This window comes from Solanum stenotomum, chromosome 7 (genome assembly GCF_019186545.1).
Source record: "Solanum stenotomum isolate F172 chromosome 7, ASM1918654v1, whole genome shotgun sequence".
Lineage (NCBI taxonomy): Eukaryota > Viridiplantae > Streptophyta > Magnoliopsida > Solanales > Solanaceae > Solanum > Solanum stenotomum.
In genome coordinates this window covers 6,649,711-6,669,235 of record NC_064288.1, presented here as the reverse complement: position 1 = coordinate 6,669,235, position 19,525 = coordinate 6,649,711, and the positions used below count along the sequence as shown (strand labels likewise).

General features: G+C 35.8%; 1 protein-coding gene across 2 annotated transcripts; it reads left to right on the top strand.

Moving 5' to 3' along the window:
• Nucleotides 1–4,646: 4,646 nt before the first annotated feature.
• LOC125870512 (methylcrotonoyl-CoA carboxylase subunit alpha, mitochondrial) lies at nucleotides 4,647–19,317 on the top strand. Of its 2 annotated transcripts, XR_007446902.1 has the most exons (17): nucleotides 4,647–5,033; nucleotides 6,791–6,912; nucleotides 8,184–8,331; nucleotides 8,566–8,703; nucleotides 8,932–9,027; nucleotides 9,105–9,164; nucleotides 11,784–11,876; nucleotides 11,948–12,059; nucleotides 13,714–13,818; nucleotides 14,724–14,860; nucleotides 14,974–15,208; nucleotides 15,298–15,455; nucleotides 15,557–15,673; nucleotides 16,239–16,481; nucleotides 16,591–16,686; nucleotides 17,389–17,493; nucleotides 19,068–19,317. XR_007446902.1 is itself a non-coding variant. In XM_049550959.1 (16 exons), the coding sequence occupies exons 1-16, from the start codon at nucleotides 4,695–4,697 to the stop codon at nucleotides 19,071–19,073; spliced, it is 2,205 nt and encodes a 734-aa protein (XP_049406916.1). In that variant the 5' UTR covers nucleotides 4,648–4,694; the 3' UTR covers nucleotides 19,074–19,317. The 2 variants fall into 2 exon arrangements, 1 of the variants encoding a protein (XP_049406916.1); XM_049550959.1 differs by lacking the exon at nucleotides 17,389–17,493 and having other exon boundaries at nucleotides 4,648–5,033.
• Nucleotides 19,318–19,525: the final 208 nt, after the last annotated feature.

Genomic DNA, 19,525 nt, shown 5'->3' with positions numbered 1-19,525 from the left:
CGGACCTTAAACCGGATGCTCTATATAAGTATCTGGGCAATAGAGGTCGGACTTTAAATCGGATGCTCCATATAAGTATCTGGGCAATAGAGGTCGGACCTTAAACCGGATGCTCCATATAAGTGCCAATGTAGCTGCTGAAAGAGTCCCAATCGATCCATGCTCATAAATGTATGTGGAATGCCGTCCACACTTAGCCAATCAATGTAAGTCCTTGGAATCGAATCGACAATCAAATTTAAATCGTGAAGCAGAACTAGCGTCGCCGACTTAACTCGTGAAGCCGTAACATCGGGGAAATAAGGATAACTATCGTCGGAGCAAGCGTATCGCCTAGCTAAGGCCCAAACTATCAGACTCAAGTCTGCTACTCCAGTCTACAGAGATCTAAGCCGGTCGAGCGACGTCAAGGCAAAACTAAGGCCTATCGGATCCGAATCATGTATTTCTAAGGCAAGCCCTAGTTAAACCTAAACTAAGGCCCAACATGCTTCAGATAAACAGTAATCAAACATACAAGCACTTCACATAGCAAGGAGGGTCAATTAGTAACACATAGCATGCTCACAGTTACCCGATAATTCTTAAAATAAGCCGAAAACATGATTTTTAAACACCTATACGTGATTCAATAACTACCCAACCCAAATCACAACTAATCAATATGCATTCACATTCTCGAACTCAATTTAAGAGAGGGAAACCGTAGCCTACCTGTAGGCCGATCACACTCACTCCAAAATCACTTCTCCAAAGCTTTCCCTATCCGAACGGCCTCGAAACCCTGCCCCGCTATAAAAAATAGAGTCACAACGTTATTATGGTCGTTTAGACACCAAAATCACAACAAACGGAGACGGGTCAATTTTTGGGTCAAAACGGGAATCATGGGACCCACACCGAACTGTCTGAATTTGACTCCGTCAAGATACCCTAAACAGCACCCCAAACATGTGTTCCAAAATGGAACACAATTCGGGGCTCAAAACGCAGCAAAATCCAATAAGCAAGAAAACCACACTTTAATCACTTAAAATAAAACATTGCAGCAGTCTAAACTCGAAATATACAAGGATCTAATGGTGCCCAACACTCCTTGAATACTCTACGACGAAGCCACGACAATTCTCAACACGTGGGACTTCGAATCACCCAAAACCGAGCTAAAATGAGTGAGATATGACCAAAACAAGAATGCAAAAAACAAAGGTTTCAAAAAGGGTACAACAGTCAAGTTAATCGCGAAATTTACCTCGAACTACGCGCACCCGACAACTTCCAAACACTCTACAGTGATGCCACCAAAAATATGAAGCTCCCGCACTTTGAATCGCCTAATTCGGATGAAATATGAGAGAGTTATGAGGGTTTTATGTTTGGGAATGTTTGCTGATATATCTGCATTATATAACAGATTTTCTGCAATTTTTTTCCAAAATTAAAACCTCTGACGGGGTGCTCCGAACTCGTTCGGAACCCCGTGTATGCAAACGAGATATGCAACCATACCAAATTTGATATTCCGGACTCAATGACACAGTCAAAATTTTCATACGAGGTCATCTTGACAAAAAGTGGGTCCCACACTCAAATGTCATTTTAAGTCAAAAACCACAAAAGAGCTCAGAAAAATATCGAAAACCTTGAGATACAAAAGAAAGGTCAATCTAGACCAAACTTGACATTCCAGAACTAACCGCGTTGACGGAATTCTCATCCGAGCGCGTTTACTCAGAATGTTGACCAAAGTCAAACTTAGGCTTAAACTTAAAGTTAAAACGCCTAATAGCACCGACTCACACTGAAAATTTCGGGAGTCATGCCGACCATGCTACTAGCCTAAAATGACCCTTTCGGAGCTGATGGAATCGTCAGAAATGGATTCCGATGTCATCTTCTTGAATTTTTGATCGAAAATGATTATTCAAGGTTCATAAGCTTCAAAACACAAAAACTTGCACCATAACCAAATGAACTAGGTGACCGAACTGTCAGTCCCAGCAAGTCATAAATGACTTGGGGTCGCTACAGGAACACTCTAAATGACACACAGAAGGCAAGACACAAAAATGACCAGGAGGGTCATTATAGGTTCATCCGAACCCCTTTCGTCAAAAAATTACCCTATATATATATATATATATATATGATCGATTTATTGATTTTACATGTATAAATTTAATAATGAACCCCCCTTGACATAAGCTAAAAACTTGGTTCAGTGGTAGCGAGTTCAAGTCTGGTAGCCTCCTTTGTTTTTATCACATTAGGTTGTTGCTTATTGGTGTTGAGCACATTCATAAGAAATCATTTCAACAATGTGAGGAGAGAAGAGGGAAAGGTGAGAGATGGTAGGTTAATAGGGGAAATAATGGTTTTAGTCCTTGTATTATTGTATAGTTTTAATTTTAGTTCATGTGTCATTTGACTATGTACATTTGATCTTCAATTATTTGAAGCATGTGATTTTGGTCCTTAAAGTTAACAAAAGTTAACTAAGTATTTAACAAAATTGTTATTTTAAAATATATAAAATATAATAATTTGCAGGGTTGATGACTCTAAATGCTTGAAGAATTGGCTTGCCCGCGGAGTTAAACTCAATCCACTAATTAAAATAAATTCAAGATCATGTCCTAAATTTGATTAAATCTGACTCAACTTTTAGGCTTTCTATTGCTGCGGTCGTTGAGTATCAATGGTCTGATGTGATAGAGTAGGAGACTATCGTGAATTTTAATTTATGTTTTTTGGTTGCTTTATAAGATGGGTTAATAGAGTTGAACATAAGAATGGATATTGCAGAGCTTCCATGGATTGATTAAGAAAATTTGAGAGGACAGAGAACATATACGTCTGGAGTTGACAATTTGTTTCATCTCTTCATCACTAAACATGTTCGATCAATTTTGAAACCACAGTGTAATCGTCAAATCTTTGCCACCGTCGAAAAACTGAAACATCCTCTTAAACCATCGAAACATATCCACCAATAAATATATCCCTAACAATATTAAATATTTTAGATATATAAAAGCATTTTGTTGATTGCATTAAATTTAACCGCGTATTCTTCCCGTTCATCACCAATAACCACCTCGTAACAATCATACAACTTTCATAAACCAACTCGAATTTTCCATCTCCATTGTTGAACCTCACCTCACCTTCTCCATTAGTTGAAACCATTGATAAAATATGCACGTGTAGAATGTTTGTAAAAAAGTCTACCTATTTTTGAATAAAATACTTGATGAATTTTGTGAGTTAAAATTAGAGATAAAAATTGGATGAGTGTTAAAATCTGTATTAGTTCTTAATATATCGTCATCTAATGTGAAAGAGGATGTATATAATTTTTCATGTTTGTTTGTATAGAAACGATTGCATAGAGAAAATTTAAACATAGGAATCACAGGATAAATATAACCTTAAAGTTGGATGATAATATAAAAAAGAGAAAAGACATAAAGACACAATCAAAGTTGTCCCGTATTTGCATAAAGACACCTTAACTTTCAAAGTGTCCTATCACCCCACAAAACTATTTAATATCGTTGTAAATGGGCCATTTTGACCCATTCCCTCGTCTGGGTTGTTACCACGCACATGAAGCGCGTCATTCCGTGTTTTTACTGCCATGGACCAATTTAAAAGTGCCACGTGTCATTTTCTTTCTTTATTATTAATTATATAATCAATTTATGTCATCTTCCCCAATTTTAAACCCAAAATAGCCCTAATTTTTTGATTCCATGATTTTTTCCATAGCAAAATCAACCTGTAACAACGAAAAACTATTATATCCTAACAATATCTTAACAATGGCAACAATAGGAGCTCGATTCCAACACTTTTACAAGAAAATTTTAATAATCCCTAAAATCATAATAATCAAAAAAAGAGAAGATTTTTATCATATGATGTAGAGCCCTAACATGTTAGAACTTCAATCTCCAAGAATCTTCACGAAGACACATAAACAACAAGATTATCAACAACAACACGACGAGAAAACTTTTCTATTTCTTTAGATTTTAGGGAAAGTTGAGAAATAAGAAAAGAAAAGGAGAAATGACTTTCTTCAAAGAACAGGGTCGGGTCGGGTCTTTTCTCATCATAGGGAGTGCGCTACACGCGCCACTAAATAGACGAGGGAATGGGTCAAAATGGCCCATTTACAACGATATTAAATAGTTTTGTGGGGTGATAGGACACTTTGAAAGTTAATGTGTCTTTATGCAAATACGGGACAACTTTGATTGTGTCTCTATGTCTTTACTCTATAAAAAATGATAAATATAATTTTTTTTGAGAGTACAAAAATAAACATGACCCGAATACTTTGCCCATGTTTACATGTTTGATTTGATATATCTTTAATAAGTACTTAATAAATTTAAAAATAATTTTAAAATATCATTTTAAATTATTAATATATAAAAAATTTAAATAAAATACATATAAAATAATTATTTATTTATTTATTCGTAGAAGCAGAACAATATCGTTGTCAAATCTTATCCCATTCGCCAGTACTCTGAATTTAAAACGAGCACGGCAATCGCCACAACATCTCCGCGTCATATTGGATTAAACTTCTTTCTTAAATTAGTAAAGAAATAAAATTCATCTTTAAATTCTCTTTCACCGTCATTTTCCTTTAGGAAAGCTAACCATTTCTCTTCATAACAATGTCGATGGTGGCGTTCATACTCCGGCGAAAAGTACACACAAAACCCTACATTTCTCAACAATCATCGCTTTACGCCACGACGCCGGCGATAAAGAGTTCGAATAATCAACGGATTGAGAAAATACTCATAGCTAATAGAGGTGAAATTGCTTGTAGAATTATTAGAACTGCTAAGAGATTAGGGATTCGTACTGTTGCAGTTTACAGTGATGCGGATAGAGATAGCTTACATGTGAAATCCGCCGATGAGGCTTTTCGTATCGGCCCTCCTCCTGCTCGTTTGAGCTATTTGAATTCTTCTGCTATTATTGAAGTTGCTAATAAATCTGGAGCTCAGGTATATGATAATGCTCTTTCGATTCTCTTACTCGATTATGTAATGAATTGATTGAGTATTTTTGGACACTTTCATTGGCTTCTAATTGAAATGTGAAGTGTGTGGTCAGTTTGTGTGGTACAGTTGGAATTTTGAGATTCAAACTTCTAAATCATTAATTTGGACAAAGAAGCTTTAAATTTTTTGTAATAAAATTTGTATATTTGAAAACTATGTAAAAAGTGCTACGAATCATCATAATTAATAACTTAAAATATATATAAAAAAGTTATGGTCAAAGAGAAACTTGGTTCACTATTGAAATTTATATCCTGCCACATAAATTGAGACACAGGGAGTAATAATAATAATAATGTGTTCTCGCTAATATTTATGGGTTCTGTGCTGTTAAGACACTAGAGTCATCATTTATGCTAATATTTACTATTAATTTTGCAATGATTGATATGTATATATAGGTCTGTTATATGACAGCACTATGTAATATTTCAAACTTTTCTGCACTACCATAATTGATTTATTTCATTCATTTGTAAAAAGTTCAAGGCCAATAAGTACTTACTGAGCAGGAGTGCATTATGTAGGTGACCAATGGATTCACCCTCTCCACCCACCAAAAAAGGAAAAAAAAGGAAAATTCCAAAATGAAAAAGGGAACGAAGAGAAGATGAATATGTTAACCATGTTTGACTAGTTTGTACCAATGGAATTCGTGGTTAAAACTCAGAAATGTAATTCTAGGCATATGTCAATATGAGTAATGATGATCTTTTGGGTGATTGAAAAGCGATATTACAGCTAGGACAGAAGCATTTTTCAGAATAGCTTTTGATCAAACATGATTTTAGTGTGTCTCTGGGCCTTACTCTTTCCATCTGTTCTTTTCAGTTGTCTCAGAACTGTATTCTTCAAGCAAGAACTTTGATACAATAGTTATATTATTTAGTGTGTGACAGAACTGTATTCTTCAAGCAAGAACTTTGATACATTAGTTATATCAAACATGATATTAGTGTGTGTAATATAGATGCTTGTTTTTTTAACTTTTGGGCACCGTAATGGTTTAAAAGTCGGATGTGAAAGCAATGCTTATCATTTTACCTTTAATGGTGGAGATATGTGTTTCAAGTCATTGTTGTATTTAGCAATGTACATCCTAGCCTTGGTCAACAAAGTTACCTAGTATCTGTTGCTTGTGGGAGGTGGTGGGTATATGTGGAATTAGTGGAGGTGCGCACAAGTTGACATGGATACCACAGTTATGAAGAAATATTGGTGTACATCTCTAGAAATAACTGACTTTACCTTTTCTTTAAGGGAGATATAAGCTACAATTCCATGATTCTCTTTTACCTAGTTATCCAACATATGAAAATATTTGACAGGTGCACTACATTGCACACTAGTCAGTAAGTGCATCAGATCCAGCTATGTCTTAATGTATAGTTCAATGGGACTAGATGCTTAACTTAGTGATGCTATGGTGCATCCTCAAATATCTTAGTTCTTAAGAAGAAAACATGGCCTTTCTTGCCACTTGACATGAACTCCAAAAAAAAACTAGTTAATACAATGAACATACTTGTTTCTATGAAATCTGTAGACTTTTACTCTTCCTTCTTCGACTCGTGATAATTCCATGATTCACATTTAAATTTGTCACATTTTTAAATTAAAGTTTTGCTGATTAAATGATTGCCAACATGTAAACATTCAGAGAGGATCTCTTGTTTATATTTTGTTTATTTTATAATTAGGCTATCCACCCAGGTTATGGATTCTTATCTGAAAGTGCTGATTTTGCTCAACTTTGTGAGGATGAGAATCTCTTATTTATTGGACCTCCTGCATCTGCAATCCGTGACATGGGTGATAAAAGGTTGAGATCATTTCCATTCCACTTGCTATCATGTTATGCCTATGTATTCCACTTGTTTTTTTATCAAGTTGATTTATGCTACAACAGCTGAATCATTCAAATGGCTAGTTCTAATTTGCGAGGGAGATAAAAAGGCACAACTTTGAATTTGGATTATGAATCATCTCAGGAAGTTGCTCATACCCTTTTTCTATTTCAGCAGGAGAAAGAATTAGGTTAAAAGTCTACTGTAATGGGAAGAAGGGAAGCTCCGTGTTTGTTCTTCTCATTTCTTTTGTTTATGAATTTTCAGTTTTTCCCTCCTTTGAGCATGGACAATCATGTTTCATCTCATTACTTCCCGCTTTTGCATCAATATGGTTGATTTAAATTTAGGATCTCACCAATGCAAACTGGCTGCATTAATACTTGAATAAATGGGTATTACTCCCTCTGTCCCTAATTACTTGTCCACTTTTGAATTGACACACCTATTAAGAAAACAATGATTGACATAGTGAGTTTACCATTTTATCCCTATTAATTATAAAGTGGATGAATTTAAAAATTAAGATATTTAAGAAGTTCTACATTTTTCAGAGTAATTAATTGAGGGTATAATAGGTAAAAAAATTTGTCCTTTCTTGATTTGTCAAAATGGACAAGTAATTAGGGACAACTAAAAAAGGAAAAGTGCACAAGTAATTAGGGACAGAGAGAGTGTTTGCACCAGACAGAAATTTGCATCTACTGCATGCATTTTGGCTATTTAAAAACTGCTGACTGTGACATTGGGATTAATATGATTGCTGTTAGTGTTTGTGCGAGACGGGGATGTTGATTTATGCGTAAAAGCAAGCATTAGTGGTTGTCTATGCATAGCAATTGATTTTTAAAGTTGATTTTAGCCTCAAGTGTGTTTCATGGGGCTAAGCTCCGCATTTGCAAAGGTCCTGTGTGCAACTAACATGGAACATGGCAATAATTCATGTCAGACTTAAAATGTTAGTCCTATATCACCTGTGTGAATTATATTTTCAGCTTCTCCCATATTGATTAAGCAATGGCTTAGAGAGTGTCTATATGCAAACGTTAAATCACATTTCATCGACCTACTAGCGTTTCTGGCATGCAGTTCTATGAAATGATCTGTCACATTGCACCACATTCTAATGCAGTTTGACTGCCAAGTGCTAGCCTTTCAGTGAAGTTTTAATTTAGCAGTATGTTGCTGCAATTGGATGCTGACAATTTATGCTTATTTCTTTTCTTTCTCTGGATATTTCCATCAGTGCTTCAAAGAGAATAATGGGTGCAGCTGGGGTTCCACTTGTGCCTGGATATCATGGTGATGAGCAAGATATTGACTTTATGAAGTTGGAAGCAGACAAGATTGGGTATCCTATTTTAATTAAGCCAACCCATGGAGGTGGAGGGAAGGTCTGCCTTCTGTTAACGTACTACTTATTTTGCTGAAGGAAAACAAACTTAACTTCTAGCTTGCAAATTTTGCAATTCAATCCTATTGTGTATGGCCATTTCTATTAAAGATTTCACTATAAGAAGAAATCTTATAATGCCAACAGGATAGCTCAAGTATATCTGAAGAAATGCTCTGGTTTATCATGTTCTATAGTAAAAGAAAATAATGTCTACTAACCTGTTTTGTTTCAGGGTATGAGGATTGTTCAGAGCCCAAATGAGTTTGCGGACTCATTCTTGGGGGCCCAACGTGAGGCAGCTGCATCATTTGGTATAAGTACAATCCTACTGGAGAAATATATTACTAAACCAAGACACATAGAAGTCCAGGTAGCTCTTGTTATGTTTTGATAGACTGCTTGGTCCTTTCCATTTTTGTTTTCTTGCTAGTTAGATTAATAGCTAACCTTAAGTAGTTGGGGGAAAGAGAGAATTAAAAAAATCCCTCTAACTAGCTTGAGATTGAGACATATTAGTTGTAGTTGTTGTATTCTCCTGCCTTGCCCCTTTTCATACTTAATAAATATAATTCTAGTTTGCTTACATTTATTTTGTTAGATATTTGGGGATAAACAAGGTAATATAATACATCTCTATGAGAGAGATTGTAGTGTGCAGCGAAGACACCAGAAGATAATAGAAGAAGCTCCAGCTGTAAGATTTTTTTGTTACAATTTTCTTTATTTCTCTTGAAGTGTCTTAAAAGGTTGACAAAACTTTGTTATACGCAGCCTAATGTGAGCTCTGACTTCCGCTCCCATCTGGGTCAAGCAGCTGTATCTGCAGCTAAGGTCAGATGAATTTGTCTGTTTTTAGATTAGATAGTCTACTCGAAATTGTCAAGTTTATTGGTGGTTAGTTTTTAAATACCCTTTACTTTTTCTTGTCGGAGACAGATTATCTGAAATCAAGAAAAATGTGTTCTCATCTTTAACTATCATAAAGCATTTATCGTGTAATGCATGTATACGAGTCTCATCAATTACTTTAAACATGACAGTGAGGAAATGAACCTTGGGTCTAATTTAACCCAAAAGTTAGCTCATGAGGTGACGATTGCCCAAGGTCATATAAGGAGGCAAACAACTATAATTGTAGAGAAGTAGAATGAAAAAATGTGTATATATAATGAGCTCAAAGAGTTTATATACGAAGGAAATGAAACAAGTTGTGCTAAGCTAACTCCTAGAATCTAGGAGCAGATAAACAATATGGAAACAAACTAACTGAATGATAAAATATTGTGAATAGGAAATTAAAGCCTAAAATAACTAAAGAGGACTCATCCTAATGCACAACAAGTGCTGAGCAGTAGGACTCATCCAAATGTACAAGTGATGAGTAGTTCATACACTTCTATACCCCCCTCAAGTTAGGTGTGAACTTGTGAAGATACACCACCTAACTTAGGAACCATGCGCTAGAAGGTGGGCTTGGACAATGTTTTGGTGAGTGGATCTACAAGTTGTTCAGTGGAGTGGACAAGGAATACTCGGATTAGGCCATTGTGTACTTGGTTGCGAACAAAGTGAAGATCAACCTCAAGGTGCTTCATTTTGGTATGACGTACTAGATTTTTGGAATGTACGTGACCCCAAGGGTTATCACTAAGTACTATAGGAGCAGAGAGCAGCACATGAAGGTCCTTGAGCAAGTGGGTGATCCAGTTCATTTAAGACAATGCAGAAGCTACCGGACGATACTCAGCCTCAGTGGAGGAGGAGCAGGAGTAGTAGTTGCTTACTAGAACACTAGGAAATAGGCGTTGTGCCTCGATAAAAAATGTAATCAGAGATCAAGCAATGTTATCAAAAGCAAAAAGTGCAATAAAGCTCTAAGGTCTGTTGGGGCTTTAAGTACAAAGCGCAAATGAAGTGTGGGCTTTAATGAAAATAGGCTCAAATGGAGAAAAAAAATACAAATATGTATATTAGTCCAAGACTAATAATTATAAGCAAGAATAAAAAATATATGGACAAAGAAATTGTTTTTTTATGATAAAGTGAAATGTCAATTGTTTATTGTCGCATCTTCCGGAAACTCTCATCGGCAAGGAAAAGTATGTCTTAGAGCCTTGATGACGATACTGAATTGCAGATTAAGCGAGGCAAAACACTCAAGACATTTTGAGCTCGCTTCAGTGCTTACATGCGCCTTTGACAACATTGAGATCAAATGGCTATCATTGATATCACCTGCCCAATCAACATCTACATAGGCATAGAGCGCAAGCAATTGTCTGGTGAGTATGATGTCATCCACATATATCAAAATATAAATAGTAACTCCCAATTGTGTAGAACAAAAAAAAGAATTATCAGACTCAGCCATCTGGAACCCCATTTGAATCAAAGAATCGGTGAGTGCTTCATACCAAGCCTTAGGAGATGAAGCACCTTGAGGTTGCAATCCGTAGATTGCCTTTTTGCGTATGTCTTAACTACACTATTCCTTCTCAGAAAAACTCAAGTGAAGATGTCTTTGGAATAAATATCTGTAATTGTGTTTGTATGTCTGATTAATGCAAGAAATAGTATCACGTCACAAAGGAGAAGTGGAAAGTGTACACTTCTGGAGGGGCAGCATTTGGACAATTTTAAAGCTAGGAGGTAATATTACCAAACTGGGTGCATATCAGTTGGTAGCAGAAGGCAAAGGGTATGCTTAGGCGGTAACAGATGAAGGGCATTTTTGTGTGTATTTTCCTTTCTGAAGAGCAGGAGGGATAAAATTTTAGGGTAGAGGTCCATGTGCAGATAATTCCTTGTTTTACAAATAAAGCAATGTATTCTACGGCTAGCAGGGAAAAAACGGTCAGTGGCTTTATTGACTTGAAGTTCAGACTGTTAAAGCTTATATCTGCACTAGGGGATTGGATTATGCTAGCTCAGCATCGTGTTATATGATAGTTCTAGTTCTTGTCTAAAACAAGGATGAAGCTTGATATAGATAGTAGTGAATTAAGAGCCATATTTGACTGCTGAGGTTAACCTGCATCTTTGATTAGTAATTAGTTTCTCCTTTTTTTGCTAAGTAATTTTGTTATCTTTATTTTTGTAAGGAGATTTGAGTTTGAAAGGCATTCTACCATATTGACTTTAGATGACCAATAAAACGAATATCTCCATTTTTTCTCTCTATCGTGTATTGATATATTCCCCCCTCCCCTCTCGCTCGCTCTTGTGTGAAGTGTGATTGTAGTATTCAGTTCCTATAGAGATTCTGTTATGATAAAGTTAATTCTTGATCAATTAGTATCACTATCCTTCTGTTTGGAAGAGATGTTCTGTGGAAAAACCTCTCATATTATGATCTGTTCTCTGGTGCTGTCTGCTCTCTGTTGACATCCTTTTTCAGTATTGTTCTCAATTGCTACTCCTCACCTGACATCCCCTCCATTATGTTTGAAGGCAGTCAATTACCACAGTGCAGGAACTGTTGAGTTTATAGTTGATACACAATCTGGACAATTTCATTTTATGGAGATGAACACCCGTCTTCAGGTACTTTTGATTAGTCTATGCCCTTCCCTTCTTGTAGCAGTAGAGCAGAGGATATAATCATTCTCTGTCAGGTTGAACATCCAGTTACAGAGATGATTGTTGGTCAAGATCTTGTAGAGTGGCAAATACGTGTTGCAAATGGGGAGCCTCTTCCCTTGACTCAGTCAGAGGTGCCATTTTCAGGTTAGAGTTTACACTGGTTAACTTGCTTTACTGTTCTCTAATAGATTTATGCAAAGTGCTTGCTCGGTAGGATCTGCTGGACGAAGCTAGAGTTATTTACCTAGATATACCAAGACTGCATACGATTCGATAGAACAATTCTTAATATATAATGTTCCTTTTACTTCCCTGGAATGTAAAAGTTTGCTTAGGATTTTATGGTCCCTGGATGATAAATTTGAAAATTGCTTACACTCAAAGAAATTTAGTTCCATTACATACTGTAGCTTAAAAGTTTTGTTGACATTGCCCTTAAGTTAAAGTTGGAGGTTGTCTCATATAATAGTGAGAATGGGGTAGAAAATATTTATAGATTTTTTCTATTTCACTTGTATTCTTTGATGTAAAGAGATAAATAACATGTTGTAGGATAGCTGGTCAAACTTGGTGGAAAGTGATGGATGGATGACTTGAGCAGAGTCATAAGCACAGATTGTACTGTATTTCTTTTTGCACCAACATGGTCTTTTTATGAAATTTCTTATCTTAAAAAAGGGATAAATACTTGAATCATTAGAACAACCACTTGCACATAAGTTTAACTGATATGTCTGTTCTTTTTCAAATAAGATAAAACAGAAACTTATTTTAATGTCATAATATCGACAGTGACTCAAAGGCTTATCTGAAATTGAGAACCATTTACTGGAAGTGATGCCTTGAATCTTGATTAATATAATACCATCTTTGTAGCATAACTGGATCCAGTAATGCTCAATGAAAAGCATAACTTTTGGGTGGTATTGACATTTCTATAGTCTTCAACATCACAATCCAAATCGAGTACTTTCTCTTGATTGTTGGTTAGGAGGTGAATTATTCATGTAGTAAAACCAACATAACTAGTACCATGTTTGGTAGCATTTTAGTTACTGTGTATAAAATTCAGCACACCAAGTACTGTGTTAGGTTACCTATTTACAAAACACATAACTAATACCTGTATACGTTATGAGGGAATCTATGTATTATTTATGCAGGGTAGAAGATAGGATAACTAATATATGAATAACTAAACCCCTGCATAAAAGGGGGAGCTCCTAGGAAGGGGTAAAAATAGAACTTGCATGAAATAATATATAAATTCCCTCATAACTAATCTCTATCCTTGTGTTACTAATACATGTACAACTCTAACCAGCAAGCAAATGAGGTTTCTTCTTACCTCTCCCTAGGAGCTCCCCCTTTTATGCAGGGTTTAGTTATCCATAAATTAGTTATTCTATCTACTATTCTGCACAAAATAGTACATATATTCCCTCATAACTAATCTCTATCCTCTGCATTACTAATACATGTACAACTCTAACCAACAACCAAACGACCCCTTAACCCATGGAAAGAAATGTGTTTCATTATAACAAAAAGTTCTTCTCATTAATGTAGTCAGTGCATGGACATGGTTCAGGAAAGTTTCCCATTTCAAACTTGGACTAGCACAATATGAGCTTAATATAATTTATCAGTGGAATTCATTCATGAAAAATGTTCTCTGAAGTAAACTGCTGCGGGATACTCTTATTACTGGAATCAAATATAGGAGTTTTAAGTTAATGTTAACCCTAAAGCATATGGGAGAATTCGTAGATGCTAATGTTTGTCAGTTTGATGCCAGGTCATGCTTTTGAAGCCCGAATTTATGCTGAAAATGTTCCGAAAGGATTTCTTCCAGCAACTGGTGTTCTTCATCATTACTGTCCTGTTACAGCTACATCAGCAGGTGCGGATCCATACTATGATCATCTTATTTGTGAAATGTTACATTAGGCCTCCTTCAAGTGGGTTGCCACTGAGGAAACATGATAGAACCCTCAATTTTTCCAGAGGGATGCAAGATATTTTAGCAGTTCTTTTAACTTTTTTACTATATCAACTACACTTTGTTCCTTGACTTGTGTAGATTGTTTTTCTAACTCCACTAGCATCAAATCTTAAATGTGAAACAAGTTTCCATGTAAAAAACATGACCATAGCTGCAAAATGTACCACCAGATGCATAACTGCTTATTTGGTGTTATATAGGAATACCAGCACTTGCTACCCATTCTCACATTTCTGAAGAGTTGCTGTTACATATAAAAAATGAATTGCCATCTAAAAACTCCATCCACTCAGAAAAAATGTATGAATGGATTTCTGGGAGATCTATCAGCGTTTTTATGTCAAAATTGTTATATGGAATCATTTGACTCAGAACTAAAATTAGGGCCTCTCCCCAGCTGGATTTCCTTTTACACTGCCTAGCCAAAAGCTCTTCAACTCCAGCGAGTAGTCAATTACTTCACGGCCTTTGAAGTATCAAGCTAGGTTGCTCAATTTGCTGGCTGATAAAAAAAGGACAGCCTGGTCCCCGAAGCATCCCAGGTTCATGCAGGGTCTGGGGAAGGGCCGCACTGCCGCCTACCTGTTACACAAGCATCAGTGGCTGATTCAACAGTTTTCTGACTGATACAATAACATATTTACTAAAGCTAGTTGCTATAGTTTAATGAAGTTCTGATCCTAGCCCATAGAGGATTCTCTGCTGATCATCTATCAGTTTATTTGCCTTTCTGATTATGCAAATTGCTAACTATTGTTAAGCTGTATATTTTGCACTCGCATGACTTTAATACATAATTGCAGTAAGAGTTGAGACTGGAGTGGAGGAAGGGGACACAGTAAGCATGCATTATGATCCCATGATTGCAAAGCTAGTAGTATGGGGACAGGACCGCCTTTCAGCACTGATAAAAATGAAGGATTGCTTGTCAAAGTTTCAGGTATGATTTTTTTTTTTGTGTTGACCTGTTTTGCAGGTAATGATTCAGAATAAATAGTTTATAATGAAGAATACTCTAGTAATTGAGATCTAATCACTGCTCATTTAATGAAGGTTGCAGGTTTACCCACCAATATAGACTTTATCATTAAGCTTGCCAGTCATAGGGCTTTTCAAAATGGTGAAGTAGAAACTCATTTTATTGAGCGGTACAAGGATGATCTGTTCATAGACGGTTCCAATTCAATATCAGCGGAAAAAGCTGAGAGTGCTGCCAAACATACTGCATCCATTGTAGCTGCATGCATTTGCCAAAATGAACTTGCAACATTGAAGGATAAGGCTCCTGGTGAATACTAATATCCTGTTGTGTTTAGCAAAGGCGTGCTTTAGTACGAACAGCTGATGCATAGTTTATTGATATGTTCTCTTAAGCAGGAGGCCTTCATTTGTGGTATGGTAATCCTCCATTCAGAATCAATCATTTTGCTAAGCGAACAGTGGATCTTGAATGGGAGAATCAATACAGTATTAGCGGTTCAAATCTTTTAACAGTCTCCATTACCTATTTGCCAGATGGGAAATACCTAGTTGAGGTAATGATAATTTCTCTGTTTGATATAACAGAATGACTACAGTTGAGCTTGTTTTTGCCTTTAAGTTTTTCCATTTGCAGCAAAATAATCTATATCTTTAGACAGGAGAAAGCAATTCCCCTGGTTTGGAGATCCAAGTGACACAACTAAGCAACAGTGACTACAGAGTTGAAGTGGATGGTCTAAGCCTGAATGTCTGCTTGGCAGCTTACTCCAAGGTAACACCTTATATTTCAGGTCCTTATCTTCAAGCTGTCCTGGGCCCCTGGCATACATATTGACTGACAAGTACACAACTATGTGTAGGCTGAGGCTGGAGTTATTAAAATGCCTAACATTGCACAACAATGTGATCCATTATAGCACTAAATTTATGTACATTAGGTATTGTTTAAGATTGTGAATTGTGTACTTCGCTTCAAAGAAGCATGCACTTGTCTTCTCACTTTTTGCTTCAGGCCCTAACTTTTTTTTGGGCGCATTTTGCTATTAAGAACATTGGTTTCTAACACCATTTTCAATCTAGTCTAACCCATGAAAAAGAAAAAAGAAGCGAGAAAGATTAACCTTCTAGTGATCCTAGGTGTAGATTTTTTCCAGGGAGTGTTGGAATGGTGCAACTTAGTCCACTAAATACAATTTGGACTAAAAATAAAGGATTTGCATATCTTTAGCACATTTAGTCTTGGTTCATGAGAATCTGATGCCCCTTGATCAAGAATGCAGTGATTGCCAAGGAAAAACCCGATCCAAATTTAGTTAGCCAAACTTCCATTTTTGCAGGATCAAATTGAGCATATTCACATCTGGCATGGCGACTCTCAACATCACTTTAAACAAAGGATGGGCCTCGAAATCTATGACGACGACGAAACAATAGACAAGCCTGCTAGGGTGGCGACATCTTATCCTTCTGGCACCGTGATTGCACCCATGGCTGGGCTAGTGGTTAAAGTATTGGTGAAGGATGGGGAGAAAGTTCAGGAGGGACAACCTGTGTTGGTATTAGAAGCAATGAAGATGGAGGTGTGTATCTTACAACCACAGCTTAAGATTAACATCTCTTGAGTGGCTTAATTGTTTTGGCTGGTTCTAATTTATTGCTTTTGCTGCCCTTTACATTGTCTATGAGTAGCATGTCGTGAAAGCACCAGCTAATGGTTATGTAAGAGGGCTTGAAGTCAAAGTGGGCCAATCGGTTCAAGATGGTGTTAAACTCTTTGCTCTCAAGGTTAATCTTCTCTTCTTTAGATTCATGGACTTCATTCACATTTATATTTAATAATAAATATTGCATAGAACATTTTAAACGTTGGGAACAAGCATCAGGCTGCTATGGCATTTTTTAACATTCTGGGGCATCAAGCAAAGGTAGGATAACATGAATGCTAGATATCATTATATTCTCATTGATGAATGAATTTCTCAAAGAGAATTGATAACATAACAAAGTCACAACAAGAAGTGGTTTTGGGGAAGCAAAAGGGCACTAAGAGTATTCCTATATATATCCTTGATTTGCTTAGTCAAAATTTTCATGCACATGATTCTGCATGTTTAGGTTGATTGTCTACTTTGCACATTGCTGATGAATACAACTTTACCATTCTCAAAAAAAAAAAAAAAACTTTGTTCTTAATCTTGTTGGGTATACTATGATTCATAATGTTACTCCAGTTAAGATCAAAATATCACTTTGAAAACTTGCAAAATTTGAGTCAACCATGCGAGCTCGCTCTTTGTATCTAATCGTCTTTTCTGTTGTATTCTAACCTCCTTGGTCTTTTTCCTTTTTGCTTGCCATCCTCGTTATTCCTTGACAATGCTGTCGTTCATCTTTGTTTGGTGGCTGGTACTAATCCTTTTCGCCGCTTGTTGATTTTACTAAAAAATGTATTTAAGACTTCTAAAAGCCTGCAAAACATATGCATAGGTGTCATAACTGGCCCACATTTTGGGTCAAAAGTCATCTTAGCTCCTGCTTGGGCCAAATATCCATATCTATGTTGCTCGGAAGGTAACAGTTGCAGATCTAGAGGTCAGATTCTTCATTACATAAATTTTAAGATTCTGGGATATGGATCCGAGTGCGGATTCTGATGCTGACATACGACCAATTGATGTCTATTACGACATATATACTCACTAGATAAGGGTGCCCGTGCAAGGCACGGGCAATATTAATTAGCCCTACGTGGCCATTTTTGATTGGTTTGGTAGTATTTGAGAGCAAAAAAAAAGTGCTAAAAGAAAGAAATATTAATTAGCCCTACGTGGCTATTTTTGATTGGTTTGGTAGCATTTGAGAGGAAAAAAAAAGTGCTAAAAGAAAGAAATATTAATTCGCCCTACGTGGCCATTTTTGATAGGTTTGGTAGTATTGGTAGGAGCTCTTTTAAGGAAGGAAATGACGGGAATACCCTTGGTAGTCAAAGGGAACCACCACTTATATAGTATGATGAAAATATATATATATATATATATATATATATATAGTATGAAGTATGATAATGATATATAGTAAGTTGGTAGTCCAAGGGAAGCACAACTTATATAGTATGATAAGAGCTCTTTTAAGGAAGGAAATGACGGAAATACCCTTGGTAGTCCAAGGGAACCACCACTTATATAGTATGATGAAAATATATATATATATATATAGTATGAAGTATGATGATGATATATAGTAAGTTGGTAGTCCAAACTTATATAGTATTATTATATACATAGTATGAAGTATGATGATGATATATAGTAAGTTGGTAGTCCAAGGGAACCACGACTTATATAGTATGATAGAAGCTCTTTTAAGGAAGGAAATGACGGGAATACCCTTGGTAGTCCAAGGGAACCACCACTTATATAGTATGATGAAAATATATTTATATATAGTATGAAGTATGATGATGATATATAGTAAGTTGGTAGTCCAAGGGAACCACCACTTCTATAGTATGAAGTATGATGATGATATATAGTAAGTAAAAAAAATAAAATAAAATAGATAGAAGTAGAATAGAAAATAGAATATAATAGAAAGAAATAGAAAATATTATATAAAAGAAAGAAATATTAATAGAAAGAAATAGAAAGTAGAAATAGAAAATATTATATAAAAGAAAGAAATATTAATTAGCCCCACGTGACAATTTTTGATTGGTTTGGTAGTAGTTGAGGAACCACCACTTCTATAGTATGATATAAGAATATATTTTGATTAACTAAAGTTTTTGAACTAAAACTAATAAAATTTAATTTCTTATTTTATATAACTATATGTATAATTGTATATACATAAACCCAAAAATCAACCCAATACCAACTCAATCTATATTTCTTGGTCAAAAATGTAGTTAAAGCATGTAAAGTAAGTTGACCAAATCTGTGTGGATTCCACTTCCACGCCCAAATCGTGTCGTATCAACACGGGTGCGGCAGGAATTTTGAAGGGTTTTAACAGTGTAGATCCTTTTATCTAAGGATTCTTTATCTCTTGTGAAGAAGTATATGTTAATTTGAATGGACATTCTTTCATGTTGCATCAATATCATTACTATATCAGTATATAATGGTGAGAGCATATGCTAAATTAGTTGTTCTACTCTTTGATAGGACTGAAATATATCCCGAGGCTATGACATCATTCTACACAACTGTATTTATGACCTTCCTGTGAGGACTGTACATCCAATAGGTATAAGAATAACAACATTGAGATGTAAAATCTCTCGGAGTTTCATCTTCTGTATTTCAAATACTTTACCTGTAAATGACTTTCCAGCTCAAAATTTGTCCAGATTAGTGGTATATGATCAATGGTTGCTCATTCATTGCTAAGATATACGAGCAAAGTTCTTTCTGCATTGTTTAGAAAGTTATTTGTTGGGTATTGCAAGAAAAGGCGTGTTTTGCCTTGTCCAGTTTCTCATGTTCTATCATTTTACCGTCAATTCGTATTAGTGATGCTTAGTTCTCCATTTTCTCTTTCATTTTGAACTCATCAGTGATATTCCATGGAAGAAAACTGTGGCTCTGCTGTTTGGAGACTACATGTTTTTAATAAACAACGT

Excerpts from the sequence above, each read along its gene's own strand:
- LOC125870512 (XM_049550959.1), top strand. The coding sequence starts at position 4,695 with ATGTCGATGGTGGCGTTCATACTCCGGCGAAAAGTACACACAAAACCC. Across the intron at positions 5,034-6,790 it reads CTAATAAATCTGGAGCTCAG|GCTATCCACCCAGGTTATGG; the intron begins GTATATGATAAT and ends TTTTATAATTAG. Across the intron at positions 8,332-8,565 it reads CCCATGGAGGTGGAGGGAAG|GGTATGAGGATTGTTCAGAG; the intron begins GTCTGCCTTCTG and ends GTTTTGTTTCAG.